The 19,314-nt window shown below is 36.9% G+C and overlaps 1 protein-coding gene across 1 annotated transcript; it reads left to right on the forward strand.

Annotated features, from left to right (window-relative positions):
* The first annotated feature begins 4,081 nt into the window (after positions 1-4,081).
* LOC138170126 (large ribosomal subunit protein uL30-like) lies at positions 4,082-4,880 on the forward strand. Its single transcript, XM_069099515.1, has one exon. It carries the CDS (start codon positions 4,193-4,195, stop codon positions 4,796-4,798), a length of 606 nt encoding a protein of 201 aa, XP_068955616.1. The 5' UTR covers positions 4,082-4,192; the 3' UTR covers positions 4,799-4,880.
* The last annotated feature ends 14,434 nt before the right edge of the window (positions 4,881-19,314 follow it).

Consider the following 19,314-nt stretch of genomic DNA (forward strand, 5'->3'; position numbering starts at 1 on the left):
CCCCCCTTCTCCTCCCCTTCCCCCCCACTCTCCTAGAGGGTGAGATCCCCTATTTAGTGTATATTTCACTCCCTCCTCAAAACAGATTCAATGGGAATAAGGTTGACCCATTCCCTTTTGCCTTCTTATTCTTCCCTTCCATTGTAACCATTTTCCCTTGCCTCTTCTATATGAGATAGTTTACCCCAATCTGTCTCTCCTCATATCCTCTCATTATATTCCTCTCACCTCTTAATTTCACCTTTTAAGTATCATCCCTTCCTGTTAAATTGGTCCTGTGCCCTCTATCTATGTATACCTGTAAACATATATACACACATTCACATATATATATTTCTAATCCCTTCAACTACTGAGAAAAGTTTCATAAGTTACAATTATTGTTTTCCATGTAGGAATGTTAATAGTTCAACTTTGATAAGTTCCTTGTGATTTCTTTTCCCTGTTTACCTTCTCATGCTTCTCTTGCTTCTTGCATCTGAATGTCAAATTTTCTATTCAACTCTGGTTTTTTTTCAGCAAGAATGCTTGAAAGTCCTGTATTCCACTGAATGACCATATTTTACCCTGAAACATGATACTCAGTTTTGCTGGGTAGGTGACTCTTGGTTTTAATCCCAGCTCCCTTGACCTCTGGAATATCACATTCCAAGCCCTTCGATCCCTCAGTGTAGAAGCTGCCAGATCCTGGGTTATCCTAATTGTGTTTCCACAATATTCAAATTGTTTCTTCCTGGCTGCTTGTAGTATTCTCTCTTTTAATCTGGGAATTCTGGAACCTGGCTATAATATTCCTAGTAGTTGTCTTTTTGGGATCTTTTTCAGGAGGTGATTGGTGGATTCTTTCAACCTCTATTTTGCCCTCTAGTACTAAAACATCAGGGTAGTTTTCTTTGAGAACTTCCTGGAGGATGATTTCTAGGTTCTTACTTTGATCCTGGCTTTCAGGTAGTCCAATAATTTTTAAATTATCTCTCCTGGATCTATTTTCCAGGTCAGTGGTTTTTCCCATGAGATATTTCACATTGCCTTCTATTCTTTCATTTGTTTGGATCTGTTTAACAGCATCTTGATTTCTCATAAACTCATTAGCTTCCATTTGCTCCAATCTAATTCCGAAGCAATGATTCTGCTCAGTGAGCTTTTGAGATTCTTTTTTCCATCTGGCAAATTTGTCTTTTTAAGACATTCTTCTCCTCATTGCCTTTTTGAAACTCCTTTGCCATTTGAGTCAGTCTGTTTTTTAAGGTATTATTTTCCTTAGTCAGGCTGTTGACTTTCATTTCATAATTTTCTTGCATTGTTCTCATTTCTATTCCCAATTTTTCCTCCACTTCTCTTATCTGCATTCTTAAGGTCCTCTATGTCCTGTAACCAGCTTGTATTTTCCTTTGAAGCTTTTGGTGCAGGAGTTCTGACTTCACTGTTTTCCTCCTGTTCCATGCCTTGCTCCTTCTTGTCCCCAAAATAGGAGTGTAATGTTGGAATCTTCTGTCTGCTTTGTTTCCTTTGCCTGGTCATGTCGCCCCTCAGTCACTTGACCCCTGGGCTTTTTGCCACAATAAGACTCTGCCACCAGACAGGGGAGCTTTCATCCCAAATGCTGGGGTTTCCTCAGCTGCCGGAGGTATTAGATGGGTGCCCTCTCTGAGATCTCCACACGCTCTGGCAAGCTGGACACATACCCCAGGACCTCCACCCTAGACTGCAATCCAGATCCAAGCAGGTTAAAGCAAGAGCGATTACCCTTCAGACTGGTTCTTGGTCCCCCTACACTCTGCAGGCCAGGAGCTGAAACTGCCACGTGGTGCTGGCTGGCTGTGCCAGCCTCTCAGCGGCTTCTCACCCCAGGGGGGAAAAAGCCATGCACTCCCACTTACTGGGTCCCAAAGTCCAGACTGCACTGACCTCTCACTTTGTCCTTCATATCTGTGTGTTGATAATTCTGGGAATGCCCACAGCTGCTGCTGATCTGGAGTCCCTCTGGCAGGTGGCTGGTCAGGCCTGCCCTGGGGCTAAAGCCTTGGCGTGGGCCTGGGCTCGGCTCCCAGAGCGCTGTGCTGGATTCCTGCTGGCCTGCCAGGCTGTCCTCAGTGGGAGGTTAGCTTCTCTGTGTCATTTTGTGGGTTCTGCAGCTCCAAAGTTTGTTTAGAGGCCCCTTTTTACATGGATTGGGGAAGGTGGAAGCTGGAGCAGAGAGAAGGTCGTGCTTCTACTCCGCCATCTTGTCTCCGCCCCCCTTTCTTTACTTTTAGATCTCTCCCTGTCTACTAAGTGCTTCCCTACTGCCTACAAACATGCCCGCATTTCTCCCATCCTTCAAAAAATGTCCTTACTTGATCCTACTATCACCACTACCTATTTTCCTTTATCTCTCCTCCCCTTCACTCCTCGAGGTAACTATCCAAATATGTGGATATCCAAAAAATTTAAGCACAAAAATGTGCTTAAAAAGCACAATTTTATGGTACAAATAAAAATATTTTGATGCACAATTTCATAATCTTTCTTTTATATGTCCCCTGCTCTCCATTCACTCTGTGGAGTCTGGGTTTCTATTCCCTCTCACCTGAACTATGGTACAAGCTTTCTAAGAACTCTCTCTGTCTTGTGCCTCTCTCTGTTCTGATCAATCCTCTACAAAGCTGCCAAAGTGATATTCCTAAAAAGAAATCATCCCACTCCTACTCAGTAAACTCCTCTGGCTCTCTATTACCTCCTTGGTCATATTTAAAATCTTCTGTTTGGCATTTAAAGTTCTTAACCAGGCCCCTTCCCATCTTTCCTGTCTTCTAAACTTTATTTTTTTCTAACTACTTATAATGAAACTACACTGGTCTACTTACTTTTCGTTACACACACTACTCCTATCTCTATGCCTTTACACTAGCTATTTTCCATGCCTGGAATACTCTGTGCCTTAGAATTTCTAGTTTCCTTCAGGACTCAATTGAAACACCATTCCTACAGGATGTCTTTTGTAGTTTTCTGGGCTATTAGTGTCTTCCCAGCTGCATTCCATCTACTCTGTACATATCTTGTATATTCTTGCGCATATTGTCATAGACTTTCAACTAAATATGTAGAAAGTGCCTAATCCATTTAGATTTCTGTAAAAGCCACTGGATAAACTGGAATGACAGTGCATAAGAAATGTTCAGATGTTTTGGTTATGCCCTGTGGGTCATCTAAATGGTAAACTTATTTCAAACTCAGAGATTTGAGCCTCTTGAGCATTTAGGGTGGATGTCTTCCAATCAATTTCCTGAGAAGGAATTGATTGAGAGGACAAGAGGAACCCTTCCTGCCCTAAGCTTTCACCTTTGTCTTACTATCTGCCTTGAGTCCTTGCCCCCTTGTCCGGAAGAAACCCCATGGATTTTGAGGGACTTTTTCATTATTGCTCTACTAGTGTCCCCAGGTCAGCAATAGCTGAGGGCAGTGTTTGCATTGGGAGTCAAAGACAGACTAGATGTGATGGGGAGGGGCAGATTTAAGGCTCTATAAAGATCCCAGCAGAAATGCTTCCCCCTACCTAAAGAGAACATTTTTAAGGACTCTAGGAAAAGGATTTCCATCAACTATGCATTTCCCACATGTAGTCTCTAGGCTTGAGCCCACTTTCTCCTGACCTCACTATTTACTTATAGGAGAATGGGTCAAGGATATTTCAGGAATATATCTTAACAATTCTTACTATATTACTTTGTAAATACCTATTTCTAAATGCTACTAAGTCTGACTGATTAACATATATACACATGTGTGCACGCACATGTATGTATATCCACATGTATTTACACATATGTATACATGCACGCACACACATATGTATACATACACACATATAATCTCCCCCATTAAAACAGAAACTCTTTCAGGGAAAAGACTACTTTGTCTTTCTTTGTATCCCTAGTGTTTAGCATAAGAGTTAATACATAGTGAGCATTTAATTAATGCTTATGGATTTTTGACTTGATCGATTGAAATGATCTGATTTAGCTTCTCATGCAAAATTAGATGAACAGAATTAAGAGCTAGAAGGGATGTTAGAAATAATCTAGCCTCCTCTTTTCTGGCTGGAATCATGGCAGGTGTAGAAGAAAAGAAGAAGCTACTATCCGTTCCAGAATCCCTTCTGAAAAAAAGAAAGGCTTTTGCAATACTGAAGGCCAAGCATTTGTAGAAGAAAATGGCTATAAAAAAGTTCTGTAAAATACAGAGAAAAGTTATCTATGAAAAAGCTAAAGCCTACCATAAGGAGTACAGACAGATGTACAGAAGTGAAATCCGGCTGGCTAGAATGGCACGCAAAGCTGGCAACTACTATGTACCTGCTGAACCCAAGTTAGCTTTTGTGATCAGAACCAGGGGTATCAATGGTGTCAGCCCAAAGGTCCGAAAAGTATTGCAGCTTCTTCGCCTTCGCCAAATCTTCAATGGTACTTTTGTTAAGCTTAACAAGGCCTCGATTAACATGTTGGAACCATATACTGCATGGGGTTATCCAAACCTGAAGTCTGTGAATGACTTGATTTACAAATGTGGTTATGGCAAGATCAAGAAACAGAGAACTGTCCTGACAGATAATGCCCTTATTGCAAAATCTCTTGGTAAATATGGAATTATCTGCATGGAGGCCTTGATCCATGAGATCTACACTGTTGGTAAGCACTTCAAAGCTGCCAACAACTTCCTGTGGCCCTTCAAATTATCTTTTCCACAAGGCAGGATCAAGAAAACGACTACTGGTATCAGGGAAGACCAGATCAACAGGCTTATTAGAAGGATGAGCTAAAGGTCTCTACACCATGATTATTTTTCTAATGGTCTGTTAATAAAAATGCCTGTGACAGAAAAAAAAGAAGAAGAAGAAATAATCTAATACCATCTCCTTTTCCAGATGAGGAAGTTGAGGCTCAGGGATGACAAGCAACTTTTCCAAGGCATTACAAGTAAAAATTCACAAAGCTGGATTTGAACTGAGATTTTGACTTGAAATACAGTGCAGAACAGCTATCCTTTCTACTATTTCTCCATTATGTTTGAATCTCTTATTTCTTGTAATTTTCTATCATTGTCTTACATAGTTTTTTTTTTTCAAATACGCTTGTACTCTAAGCCAGTGTTGCTGTTAGCTACATTGTTTCTGTGTTTGTCAAGGTAATAAAGTATTTATTGACTCCAATGGTTTTGGTATTGCAGCTTTCTTGTTGTGTACATCAGAGAAATGTGATAATCAGAGTCATTGTCTTTACTTTTATCTATTTAATATTTTTTGTATTTAACAGGAAGAGAATTTCTAAGCATGTTTTAAGGGTTAGTCCCTCATTGGCCAGTAAATCTCCTTGCTCTCGTCATAACAATAATGTATAGAATAATTTTGAGAATTGACTTATAAAATAAAATACCATACCTTACATCACCCAATAAAACTGTATCTCATTTCCTACATTTTAAGATGTATTGCTGGAAAGGAAGAGCTTTAAGGAAAGAAATATCTAAGGCAGAGAGAAATACATGTGTGGAAGGACACATGAATATTTTCTTCAAAAAGAGTGTTAGTAGCTGCTAGATATAATGAGTAGTGAGAAAGACCACAAAATATGAAATTAACTATATTTCAACATCCAAGAAACAACTGGCTACTCACATGAGTCATTTATGAATCAGCTGTAATGACTGTGACAGTAACAGAAAAGAGAACAAAGTTATATATAAATGTTAACTTAGAAGCTGATACTCTACATGTGAGATCCTTGTACAATGACCAAATAATGTATCTACAAATAGAGAACTCAAATAATATCAATCTTGACATTCACTCTACAAAAGAAACTAAAAGACAAAAGGCAGTCATAGTTAAATGAAGGATGGCCCAGAGATTGTCCTTAGATAGGCAAGTAGAAGGACTAATAAAATTGGTTTAATTTTGTACTAAAAAACTAAAAAAAACAAACAAACCACCATTTCATGGAATACTTGGTCATCTCTTTTTGTAGTGTTCATGAAGGGTATCAACAAAAGATAACTTCTTTCATCGTGATGGAAGAATTGAAATTTACCCGCCAAAATCTGTTGCAGAAGATGTAGAGGTAAGGAAATTCTATTAATATCTTGATAAGACCCTCCAAATTAAATCAATATGTGCTTTGATACATAGTGATTTCAATATAAAGAGGAGAATGAAATAAGCATTCATTTAGCTAGCAATTTCATGTATCAGGTACTGTACTAAGAACTTTATAAATACACTCTGTTTGACAAAGATAAGTATGGGGAGAACAATAAAAATATTTCAGAAAATATGATTTAGGGTTAACAAATGAGTCACATTTATAGATGATGAATAATTCCTTTGAGGGAAGAATTTAGAGATAATGGATACAGCTAGGACCAACTAACATGTTCAATTAACTTAGTTATATTTTAATAATGAAGAACTCATTCATTATAGATATGGAAGTTATTACCAAATTGACTATCTACTGTATATACAGTCATGTAATTAATTTTTAAAGCAAAAATTAGAATTGACAAAAAATAAGAAAAAGTATAAAGCACATAACTAAAAACAACTCCAACCTGAACTGTTTCTATTAATTGTTAATCTGGAAAAATGGGTAATGGATGGAGAAATAACTATTATAATATTATGTATATTATTACATATATAATATATTATAATACTAATTATAAGCATTTCTTTAAAATTTCTTAAATCAACTTCTGTAATTATAAAACAAAAGTAGACTAGAAATTATTTATTAACTATCAAACATTTGATGCATTGTTAAGTAGACATATATGGAATCCAAAGGAAAGCACCAACCTTTAGGCTTTAAACTTGTTTGTAATATCTTACTGAGAAGGTTAGTGGAAGATTGTGAGTTGTACTGCTTCACATAACAGCAAGGAGCAATTGAGAGGGAAAAACAGATTTTTGAAAAGTTTGGAGAGAGATCTAAATAAACAAAATCAAACTGAGGATGTTTAATAATGAAACAGGAAGGAGGTCATCAATTAAATAAGAAATAAAAGTGATCTATATGAAATTTCTGCAACAGATTCTTTTCATGTAACAGAAAGCAGTCATCATATTTGGTTCTATCATCATAGTCCTAAATGTACAGCACGAAGAAAATAGAATTAGTACTAGAAAACAAAGGTGAACACAATATAAACAGAGTAGATATGTGCTAAAGGCAACACAATATTGAGGGTATTGAAGAACTGATCCTCAATATGTATATCTCAAAGAGAAGATGCCAAAGTTAAAGAAAAATCTTGGATTTTATTACTACCCAAAAATGTGACCAAGAGAATGACAGTAACTATCAATCCATGTATGATTTTCCTATATACACAATATTGTTATGATAATAATATGCACAAACTGGGAAAACAATTTTATATCAAGTTTCTGTAATAAAGGTCTCATTTCTCAAAAACATAGAGAACTGAGTCAAATTTACAAGATAAGAGCCATTAGCCAAAGGATAAATAATCAAAGGATATGAGCAGGCAGTTTTCAGAGGAAGAATTCAAAGATCAAGTCATGAAAAAAAATGCTCTAACTCACTGTTAAAAAAATGCAAATTAAAAAAACTCTGAGAAACCACCTCATTCATATTCATCAAATTGACTAAGATGACAGAAAAGGAAACCAACAGATGCTGGTGGGGGGGGGGGGGTGTGGATTTGGGAAAATAAGTATACTGATGTATTGTTGATAGAGCTGTGAACTAGTCCAACCATTTTGGAAATCAATTTGGAACTATGACCAAAATTATTCATCTATGCCTACCCTTTGACCTAGCAATACTGCTACTAGGTCTATGCCCCAAGGAAATCAAAGATAAAGAAAAAGGATCCATCCATACAAAAATATTTATAGCAGTTCTTTCTGTGGCAGCAAAGAATTAGAAACTGAGAGGATGCTCTTCAGTTGGAGAATGGCTGAACAAGTTATGATATATAAATGTAAAAGAATACTATTGTGTTATAAGAAATGATGAAGAAGGGGTGGCCAGGTGGAGCAATAAGATCACCAGCCCCAGAGTCAGAAGACCTGGGATCAATTCTGGGCTCAGATACTTAACACCCACACAAAATAACTGGCTGTGTAGCCTTGAGCAAGTTACTTAACCCCGATTGCTTAAAAAATAAAAATAAAAGACAGAAATGATGAAGAAGGTAGTTTCAGGGAAAACCTCAGAAGACTTGTATGAACTGATGCAAAGTGAAGCAAGCAGAACAAGGAGAACCATGTACACAGGGACAGCAGTATTTTTAAGATAAACAACTCTGAAAGACTTGGCAAGTCTGATGAATGCAATGATCTACCTGAACTCCAAGAGGTCTTGTGATGAAAAATACTATATACCTCCATGTAGAGAAATGAGGGACTCAAAATACAGATTGAAGCATATTTTTGCCCTTCTTTCTTTTTCTCACTTTTTTCCTCCTGGAACATGGATATATGTTTTGCATGACTTTATATACATAATGGGGATCATATTTCTTGGCTTCTCAATAGGAGGGTATGTGAGGAGAGTGAGGGAGATAATTTGGAACTAAAAATAGAATTTTTTAAAACAACTTTAATAAAGTTGCAGGATATAAAATAAACCCACATAAATCATTGGCACTTTTATATATTACTAATTAAGCCAAATAACAAGACAGAGAAAGAGAAATTCCATTTAAAGTTATTGTAGACATTATAAAATATTTGGAAGTCCACCTGCCAAAACAAACCCAGGAACTATATGAACACAAATAGAAAATGCTTTTCATACAAATAAAGTCAGATCTAAATAATTGGAAAAACATCAGTTACTCATGGGTAGGCCAAGCTAATATAATAAAAATGACAATTCTACCTAAATTAATTTACTTATTCAGTGCCATAATAATCAAAGTACCAAAAAATTATTTTATAGAGCTAGAAAAAATAACAAAATTAATCTGGATGAACAAAAGATCCAGAATATCAAGCAAATTAATGAAAAGAAATGCAAGGGAAGGTGGCCTATCCATACCAAATCGCAAATTGTATTATAAAGCAGCAATCATCCAAACTATTTGGTACTGGCTAAGAAATAGAGTGGTAGATCAGTGGAATAGGATAAGTACACAAGACACAGTAATCAATGACTATACTAATCTATTATTTGATAAACCTAAAGACTCTAGCTTTTGAGATAAGAACTCACTATTTGACAAAAATTGCTAGGAAAATTGTAAAATAGTATGGCAGAAAATAGGCATAGACCAATATCTTACACTATATACCAGAATAAAGTCAAAATGGGTACACAATTCAGATATAAAGGCTGATACTATAAGCAAACTGGGAGAGCAAGGAATAGTCCACCTATCAGATGTATGGAGAATGGAAGAATTTATGACCAGAGATAGAAAGCATTATGAAATGCAAAATGGATAATTTCAATTACATTAAATTGAAAAGTTTTTGAACAAACAAAGCCAATCCAACCAGTATTAGGAGGAAAGCAGGAAACTGGGAAAGAATTTTTAAAACCAGTGTCTCTGACAAAGGCTGCATTTCTAAAATATATAGAAAACGGAGTCAAATTTATAAGAATACAAGTCATTCCCCAATTGGTAAATGATCAAAGGATATGAACAGGCTGTTTTCAAAGGAAGAAATCAAAGCTATCTATAGTTATATGAAAAAATGACTCCACATGACTATTGATTAGAGAAAAGCAAATCAAAACAACTCTGAATTATCATATCACATCTCTCATTTTAGCTAACATGACAAAAAAAATGCTAGAGAATATGTGGGAAAATTGGAACACTAATGTATTGTTGGTGGAGTTGTGAACTGATCCAACCATTCTGGAGAACAATCTGGAATTATGCCCAAAGGGCATAATGTACAAAATCCAGCAATACTACTTCTAGGTCTCTATCCCAAAGAGATCATTAAAATGGTAAAAGGATCTACATGTACAAAAATATTTATAGCAGCTCTTTTTGTGGTGGCAAATAATTGAAATTGAGGGGATGCCTGTCTATTGGGGAAAGGCTGAACAAGTTGTGGTATATGAATGTAATGGAATACTCTTGTGCTATAACAAATGAGGAGCAAACATACTTCAGAAAAACCTGGAAAAACTTATATGAACCGATGCTGAGTGAAAGGAGTAGAGCCAGGAGACCACTGTGCACAGTAACAACCACATTGTATGATGACTGACTTTGATAGACTTAGCTCTTCTCATCAATGCAAGGATCTAAGACAACTCCAAAAGACTCATGATAGAAAATGCTATTCATATCTAGAGAAAGAAATTTGGAGTCTGAATGCAGATGGAAGCATACTATTTGCTCTCCATTTCTTTTGCTGTTTTGTTTTGTTTCTTCTTTCTTATGGTTCTTCCCATTAGTTCTAATTTTTCCGTACATCAAGACTAATGTGAAAATATGTTTCATATGAATGCATAAGTAGAGGCTATATTGGATTGCACACCATCTTGGGGAGGTGGAAGAGAGGGAAGGGGAGAAAATTTGAAACTCAAACCTTATGGAAGTGAATGTTGAAGACTAAAAATAAGTTCATTTAAAAATAACCATCTAAAAATTAAAAAAAAATGTCTAAAGAAAAATAATATGAAGAATTAACTTATTAAGCATACACTCATTCTTTCTTTTAAGAAACACATAATTACTAAAAACATAAAGTTGAATTAAAAAAGAGAGAGAATAATCTATATACTCATCAGTGATGAAGCTATGAGAAGGGAACTTGTTAATTATATTTTATAATGTACTTAAGTTTTAAAGTCACACAATTGGCTAAAAAGTTCAGAGAATATAAGATCCCATTATGCTTATTTTTTGTGAGATATTAAAAACCTATTATTTAGTGGAACAAGATGCTACCTTAATGGTTCTTCTCCCATGCATATGTTAAAATCATGCAAGATTCCTTAAAAGATATAACAAGAGAAAACTTTGTTCAAGGACGCCATCACTAAAGGAAGATAAAAACAGTGATATTTGCTCATGAAAGGTATTTCTCACTCTTGTGGAAGATGTTCAACATGCATAAAGATGTGTCCAAATGCACATCAGAGAGAGATTTTCCATAGATGGTGAGGACCTCCAGTTGCTTCTGTTTATAAAAGACATAGCGTTGATTGTAATCAAGCCCAGAAATGTTATAGAGCCTTCCAAATGAGATTATAATTACTCAAGAGAATTTGTCCTAACTATCCCATATGGGAAAAACCAAATGGAGGAAGAATGCAAGTTTTTCAGAATATGATATGCAATTAAACAGACAAAGAGATTATTCATCAGGTGTTATTGTTGTTGCTGCTGCTTGTCCTTCATTTCTGAAGATGACAAACGACACTACGGGTGATATCTTGATTCATGGGTGAATTGGATTGAGAAAAATCATTACTAATAACCAATGATGTGGGGAGATCCAGCGTTCACCCCTTTTCTATAGTCCTCATTTCAAAGTTCTTGAAGGACACTAAAATTAACTCTCCTCAATCTTGGTCAGACCCCTCCCAGCCTTACAAAGAATCTCTAATCTAAGGTTAATTTCAATCAATCAAGCCTGGGTGGAGATAGATCTTTTTGTCTAGATTGCCCAAGACTGGGGGGATCTGGATATGGAGACAGTCTCTCTGTCTATGACATGATGTCACTCTCAGCCCCTCATTGGAGTGAGCTCATTTCTCCTTGTAAAGTCTACCTCTCACTAATTGTTAATCAATCAGAGTTGATTGTCACCCTTAGGAACACCCCTCTTCTAAGAGAATATAAGATGAGCCTGTTGCCATGATGGTCTTTGGCGTTCAAGAGTGACACTGACCTGTTTTTATTGAAATGCTAGAATTATGGATAAAATGACTGGATTACCAGAAACTGTCTCTTGAACTTTTTAAATGATACAGATTTAAGATAGGCAGAGTTACACAAAGTCCTCAGCCTTACTCTCTTTTCCAGAGTCATCAAAGTCCAACAGCAAGACAAAAGTCAGGATGGCCTGGGATTCAGTGGATGATCTTGGCATCTCTCACGTCTGACCAAGCTCTAAGCACCACAGCTTATTATTGGAACAAATTGTTCTCATTTAAGGGAGGTCTTCACATGCTTGGGATATGTGGGTTTGAGTCCTGTTAGTTACCTTCAACCTGGTTTAAACTGTACATCACTGTGCATGCTACAGCTTCTTGGAGCCACAGGTGAGAGTCGAGTGCCTTAGACAGCAAAGGTGGATTAGTGGGACTGAAAAGGTTTCAATAGTCCTCACCCCAGAGGTGCTAGTCCTTCTTGAAAATCCCACACACCCCTTTCCATCAGTCCACATATTTGGGACAAACACTACAAATGGGAAATGAGTTTGGCCCACAATTTCAGAGAGAGCTGGCTAAGTTGACTTTGTAAACTTATGCAGTTCTTTTAATTATTCCAAGTTTTTCTTTGAAATACAGACCCACTTTTTTAATATAAGTGTTCTCTCAGTAATATTGTATAGCCATGAGTCATGTTATACCACAATCTCCTAAGAACTAAAGAATGGGGTGACCTTGAATAGTTATGGACATAAAAAATTAAAAATTATGCAGGAAAAGAAGCATAAAGGATATATGTCATCAGAGAAATACAAGACCAGAAATATGATGAGTCAGTCACAGAGTGAGGGTTAATTCCAGAGAACCAAAAGAATATCTTCAGTACATAGTGTGGAACCCTAGGGTTAGATGTATGGGAGCATATGGACAAGAATTACACAGCACAAGAAAATGCAGATGCAACGCTATCTCATTGGGGAAGAGTACCCATACTGAAAGGCAGCTAGCTGGATCAGTGGATAGAGCATCAGGCCTGGACTCAGGAAGACCTGAGTTCAGACCCAACCTCAGACACTTACTATCTGTGCAATCCTAGGTAAGTCACTTAACCCTGTTTGCCTCAGTTTCCTCATCTGTACAATTAGCTGGAGAAGTAAATCGCAAACCACTCAGGTATCGGGGCAAAGGAAAATCCCAAACAGGGTCACAAAGAGTCAGACGTGACTCAACAACAACCCACTGAAGAGATAATATGTATTTTGGAATATCTATAAAATATTAAATTAAGTTTTTCATATTGAACCTTACTAAGGGAAAAATCAACACTAATACATTTTCAGAGTGTTCAACAAATAGAACTAAAAAGAATTTTCTGGTTTGCCATGTCAATCAAAAAATTTAACAGGGTAGCAGTAATGGAAAAGAAGCCAGCCTCCAAGTGTAGCCTGTCATGCACATTGGCTGTGTGACTCTTTGCAGGTCATTTAACTTCTCATTCCTGTGGGCAACTCTCTAAAACTAAATTGCAGAACAGATGCTGATCTATGCTGGGAAAGAAAGCTTCATCACTGGGAGTTCTCTGTGCTAAAGAAAGTACAGAATTATGCCCTCCCCCCCCCACCAAAAAAATATAAGTGAGGTTTTAGTGTATTGTTTTATCTTTAGGAGAAAAGAATAGCCATTGCTAAAGTCATTCCTATACCATCATGGTATAGTAGACTAAGAGAGCACTGAGTAAGGAGACAGAATACTTGATTTCTAGGTCCAGACCTACCACTAGCAAATTGACCTTAAATGAATCATTTAAGCCCTAAATTTCTTAATCTGAAAAACATGCTATGGATAAGGATCCAGTCTGCTTTCTAGGGTTATTGTGAAAATCAAGAACTCTCCGTGTATACATTCAACAAGCATTAATATACAAACAATGAATGAAACAATGATTTTTAACTATCTCATGAGTTTAGAAAAAAATAAAAAACTATGACTGACTAGTGCCTAATTAGAACAATTCTTTATAACTAATTTGCTTCACCCCCAGAAAGCCCACCTTACAGATTAATAGAAAACTGAAAGCTATTTATTTTCAGTGGTCCAACACAAGAGAGGCATTGTGTGCCCTGGAAAGATCACCAACTTGGAGCTGGTAGACCTGAAAACAAGTTCCAGCTTCACTACTTTCTGGATGTGTAAACTTAGACAAAGTCATTTTGACTTTTACCTCTCTTGAGTCTTCTTTCTCATCCCTATATAACGGAAGAGCTGAACTAGATTATCTTTACTCTCTCCCAAATTTAACATTCGAGGTGACTCAGTGGATAGAATGTTGGCTTGGAGTCAGGGAACACTGAGTTCACATCCCCTCTCAGACACTTACTAGCTGTGTCACCCTGGACACATTGGACTTCTGCTTTAGTTTCTCCATCTGTAAAATGGGGATAATAATAATGCCAGTCTCCTAAGATTGCTGTGAGGATGAAATGAGATAATATTTGTAAAGTGTTTTGCAAACCTTGAAGTACTGTATAAATGCTAGCTACCATTATTATTAATTTCTTTGCCAAACAAGGGACTGGGATAATCAGTACCCCCCACTATGATGGTAGCTTCAAATCAAAAGAACATGGTGTTCAATCTAAAGTCATATTTCTTTTTAGTCTATGAATATTAACATTTTTTGATGCGATAAACCCAATAAATCAGAATGAGCAGTGTGCAGTCATCTTAAGACTTGTGTTTGAAACATCATAGAAAAATACTTGTTGGCAAATTATCATATAGATACTTGAGAGATAGATACTGTAGTTGTAATTCATATCAAAAATTCTCATATAAACATATCTCACTCTAAAAAGAAACAGGAGGGAAAGGGGATGGTGGGAGTAAGAGGAAAGGCAGATTAAAGAAGCTCTTAGTCCTTAGTAAAAACAAATTCTAAGAAACATGAATTGGAAAGAGGAATTTAAAAGAAAAGATAAGAATGTGTGACTGGGCTCTGGGCAAATGAAAGAGAAGAACAGGAAAGCCTAAGCAGGTTGTACCATATCTAGACTATAGATTCTGAGCATGCTTCTCTCTGACCATACTCTTCTTCTTTATGAAGACAGGGCAGAAAAAAAAGAGAAATAAAAACATAAGATAATAAAATGGAGGGAAATACATGATTAATGATCACAATTATGAATGTGAATGGAATGAACTCACCAATAAAATGAATGAGGAGAGAAGAATGGATTAAAAAACAGAAACTAGTGAAACAGTCACACAAGTGCCACATCTTCATTCCTCTCAGGACTGACTACACTTTCTCTCCCATGCCACAACAGCCTTTTCACCCTAAAAGTTCACCACATCCCTGGATTTCTTCCACTGAAAGTATACTCCACCCCTGTGGTTCCTCCCTTCCTCTGACTGGTTGCTTTCTACCAGAACCTTCGTTTTAAGGAAAATGCCCAGGCCAGCTATGTCTTAATTACTCTCAGTTCTCATCTCCTGACTTTTTCTGGACTTTTTTCTGCCCTACCCCCAACACAAGTACCTTCTCCTCCCCTGCCCCCTTTTCAGCTTTCTTTTATGTATTATCTTCCCTATTAAAAAGGGAAAAGAAGGAATTCTATGAATAAACTGTAAGTATTTTCCACTTTTGTACAGAGTCAACTAGCAAGGCTCTAAAAGGATAGTTCCCAAAGGTAGCCAGTTAATTTTTTTCTCCTTTCAGCTACAAAGCTATGACCAGGGAAAGAGAAGTTAAAGTCCTGTGACCACTGAAATGGCAAGTTGAGGTTTCCCTTTGGGGTGATTTGTTCTTCTATTCAGTCATCTTATCAACATTTTTTCATAATTGTTCTAAATACTCTGGAGTCCATATGAGAAAATATGCCAATTCAAATGCTTTTTGGATCTCATGTTTTTCATCTCATAGATTCACCTTAAGGAAAAGGGGTAGAAAAAGCTCTTCTCTCTTCTATACCTGGGGATGTTATAGCCATTGAATCAGTGTTGCAAGCCATCTTGGCAATCAATCAGTCTGGAACTAAGAAAAGAATTTTATAATACAATAGATCAAAATAGCTATGATTTCACTGGTGTCCATAAATGCAACTAACAACCACTCTATACCTGAGTGGCAGCTTAATGGATTGCTGTGACTTCCTTTACAAAATACCTTCCAAAAGTCATCATTTGGTGGTCAGCGCTCTGGTACTTAGCTTCCTTGAATGTAGCTAGGCTAGCCCCAGCATAACAGATGAAGAATTCATTTCCAGGATCTTACCTGAAGCCTTTCTATCAGGGAAGAACTCAGGGCCATGCTGGTGCAACATTCAGAACCCAGGTTCATCTCCTTATGATGACACATTGACCTAGAATCTTTGTGGAGGAAAGAAGAATTTGGCTGACTAAAGAAGGAAAATTACTGAAACAAATTCTACCAAATTGGAAAGAAAAAAGATAATTGAACTCCTAAATAACACAAAACACCAGTTTAGAAAAAATCAGTGCCCAGCTGTGCTGTGCTCATCCAGCAGATGGAGCAGGTAGTTTACAGTCAAAAGTATTTCATCAGCCATGATTCGGTACCTCCAAAGAAAAATGTAAAACAAAGTATACATTCCCCAAATACAACAATACTCAGTTGGTAATATTCTAATTGAACAGTAACATTCATTTTCCCTTCTTTTTAATTGTGAACTTCTAAATTTTATCACAGAGCTACCAAGTCTTGATTAATATAAAGCTTTCTCACTAAAATACATATATTTTTCTTATATATTTGTTACTATATGGAATATGTAGTAGTTATACAGTAATACAGAGGTATTAAGAAAAATCCTTGCAACTTCCCTTGAGGAAAGAATTCCCTCATTGTAGTTTCTGACTTCTTTTGAGGAGAAAAACCCAAGAATATCCATGTGGACTAGAACTTGGAAAGACTTTGGAGCTCTCTAAATCTCCTAGATCCAAAGATTTTTCTATTAAAATTTGTCATAAATCATTGAATTTTAAGACATCGCTTTGCAGAACTAGTGCTTTTTCTTCTTTTTTATTAACTTCTCAAGCTCTGAGGATCTCTTACAAAACCTTTATGATGCTCCATGGAGCTTCCTTCTGTATATCCAACTGCATCTGCATGTCTTTAGAATGTGATTGATCCCTTGAGTTATCTCTTAAATCTCTTCTCCAGCACAGACTTTCTGGACTGATATTTGTGTTGTTGGAGGAATGGTGTGCAAGATTTCTCATTCAAATCAAATCACACTAGACTAACAGTTACTAACAAATTCCAGTGAACTATTAGTATGGCAATTGAGTGCCTTAGCAACTATTCAAAATAAATGAACCAGAAAGCTTTTCTGGTTCAGTAGAGGAAACTCTAACGAAAGATACAAAGTAGGCAGGACACCAAGGAGAGCATATTGTTAATATATTCCTGGTCTCACAGGTAGACTTCAAAGCCCAAGTCATCATCACTGTCTTCTGTTCTTGACATATTGTGAAATATCATCTTTGGTTGGATGTGATGAAAAAATTGGAAATTATTCTGAGAGGTGGTAAAACTAAAGGTGATACCAAAAGTTACTGGAGATTCAAATTTTTATTTGAAAAATACAAAAGAGTAGGCTGTAGTCATTTGATTAAGGAGATACGTAAGGATGAATAAATGTCAAAAATATCCCTTCTTTTAAAATTTAACAAAAAACTAGAAGGCTATGTCAACTAGCTTTAGAGTTAAACCATTGGTAACTTCCTGCTCTCCCTACCACATCTCCCTCCTTTATAGCATGACTGTAATGAATGATGTAATGTGTAACTTTCTCACAAAGGAAAAAAGTAGAGTTGTAGGTTTAATAATAAGCTGAACTTTTTAAAGAGAGCTCGTGACTACTAGAAGTGCTGACTCACCTAGCCTTTGACCTCTTTATCTGACAAAGAAAGACATTTGACTGTATTTTCCCTCAAGCTTTAAGAAGTTCCTTTTTCCTTTTGGCAGAGACAAACACATAAGGAAGGGAAGAGAGATGATGACTTTAACTGAAATGACTTCTTAAGGATGAGAATATATGATGTTTCTTATGAAAACCTGAGCATATTTTTTTAAAGAAGCAGAAAGTACTTGTACTCATTTTTCCTTTCCTCTCTCCTGATCACCTTTTCTCCCTTATTTTTCCTTCAGATTAATTTTTTTTCCTATCACAAACAAGCAAAATCCTCGCAAAACCCTCTGACTTTAGAGTAAATTACTCATTTTCAGACAGTACTCTTCCAGATACCCAGAAGAAAGGACATAGCTGAACAAATCCCAGTCAAATACTGTGTTTGCAAATTTTGTCAAAAGGTTCAATTTTTCCTTAGAAGTAACACTCTGTTCACATTATTATAGTGACTGATGGGCCTAAAGAGCTAATAAAGTGACTCCTTTGGATAGGGCACTGATGGCAAATATACCAGGCAATCTTGGAATATAACTCTGATGAAGTTAGGTTAGGGGTCCATTAAGTCCTGCTTGCAATCCTGCTGAAAAAGTGAGAAACTCCTGCCATATAAAGCAGACATATCCTGCCCTTTAAAGAATGGAATCAGAAAGAGCTGCCTTGGGATAGGTACATTTATAGCATATTTATATCAATTAAATTTTAGACTGAAATGCCATGTAATTCTAAACCATATAACAATTGGTTTGGTAAATTCCTATCACCGTTTTCATTTCAAAAAGTTATTGCATGGGGGCGGCTAGGTGGTGCAGTGAATAGAGCACCAGCCCTGGAGTCAGGAGGACCTGGGTTCGGATCCAGACTCAGACACTTAACACATGCACACACAAAAAAAAACTAGCCATGTGACCTTGGGCAAGTCACTAAACCCCAACTACCCTCCAAAAAGCGCAAAAAAAAAAAGTTATTGCATGCCCATTGTGTTTATTCTACTATATTTAGGGTGCTAATAGTCTTTGACCTTTTAGTAGCATTTTGCAGTATCAACCACCCTGTCCTGCTGCTAAAGCAACTCCATATTTTCTGCAGGGACAGTAGTCCCTGGCCCTGTTTGTATTGCAATCCCCACCCTATCTACTACCTTGCTTACTGCTGAAATAGCAAGGACAGCACTGTTTATCAGGGTTGGGTTACAGGAGATAGCAAGCATCAAAAAGAGTTTCCTATTACTAACTCCAGCAAGAGTCTGTCCAGTCTAGGGACACCACATCCCCTATTCCTACCCTGCAAGCCCTGTTCAGTTCTGAGGTACCCATACCCAATTCACCTCCTGCCTAAATCGAAACCTATATGAGTTTTGTTCTTTTGTTCCTTAAGGGAGTGTCTGCCCATAGGGATAGGGCTCCCTTGCTGGTGAACTCAAAAATCTACCCCCTTTTCTCACATTACTCACCTGCTAATTTCATCATTCTTTGACTAGACATAGAGTATTCTGGGAAATATGACCCAGAGGATTCCTTCTGTCACAACATTCTAAC

The sequence above is a fragment of the Petaurus breviceps genome, unplaced genomic scaffold (genome assembly GCF_028583685.1).
Source record: "Petaurus breviceps papuanus isolate PSGF00001 unplaced genomic scaffold, PetGlider_PUasm1.0 38, whole genome shotgun sequence".
In the NCBI taxonomy this organism is placed as follows: Eukaryota; Metazoa; Chordata; class Mammalia; order Diprotodontia; family Petauridae; genus Petaurus; species Petaurus breviceps.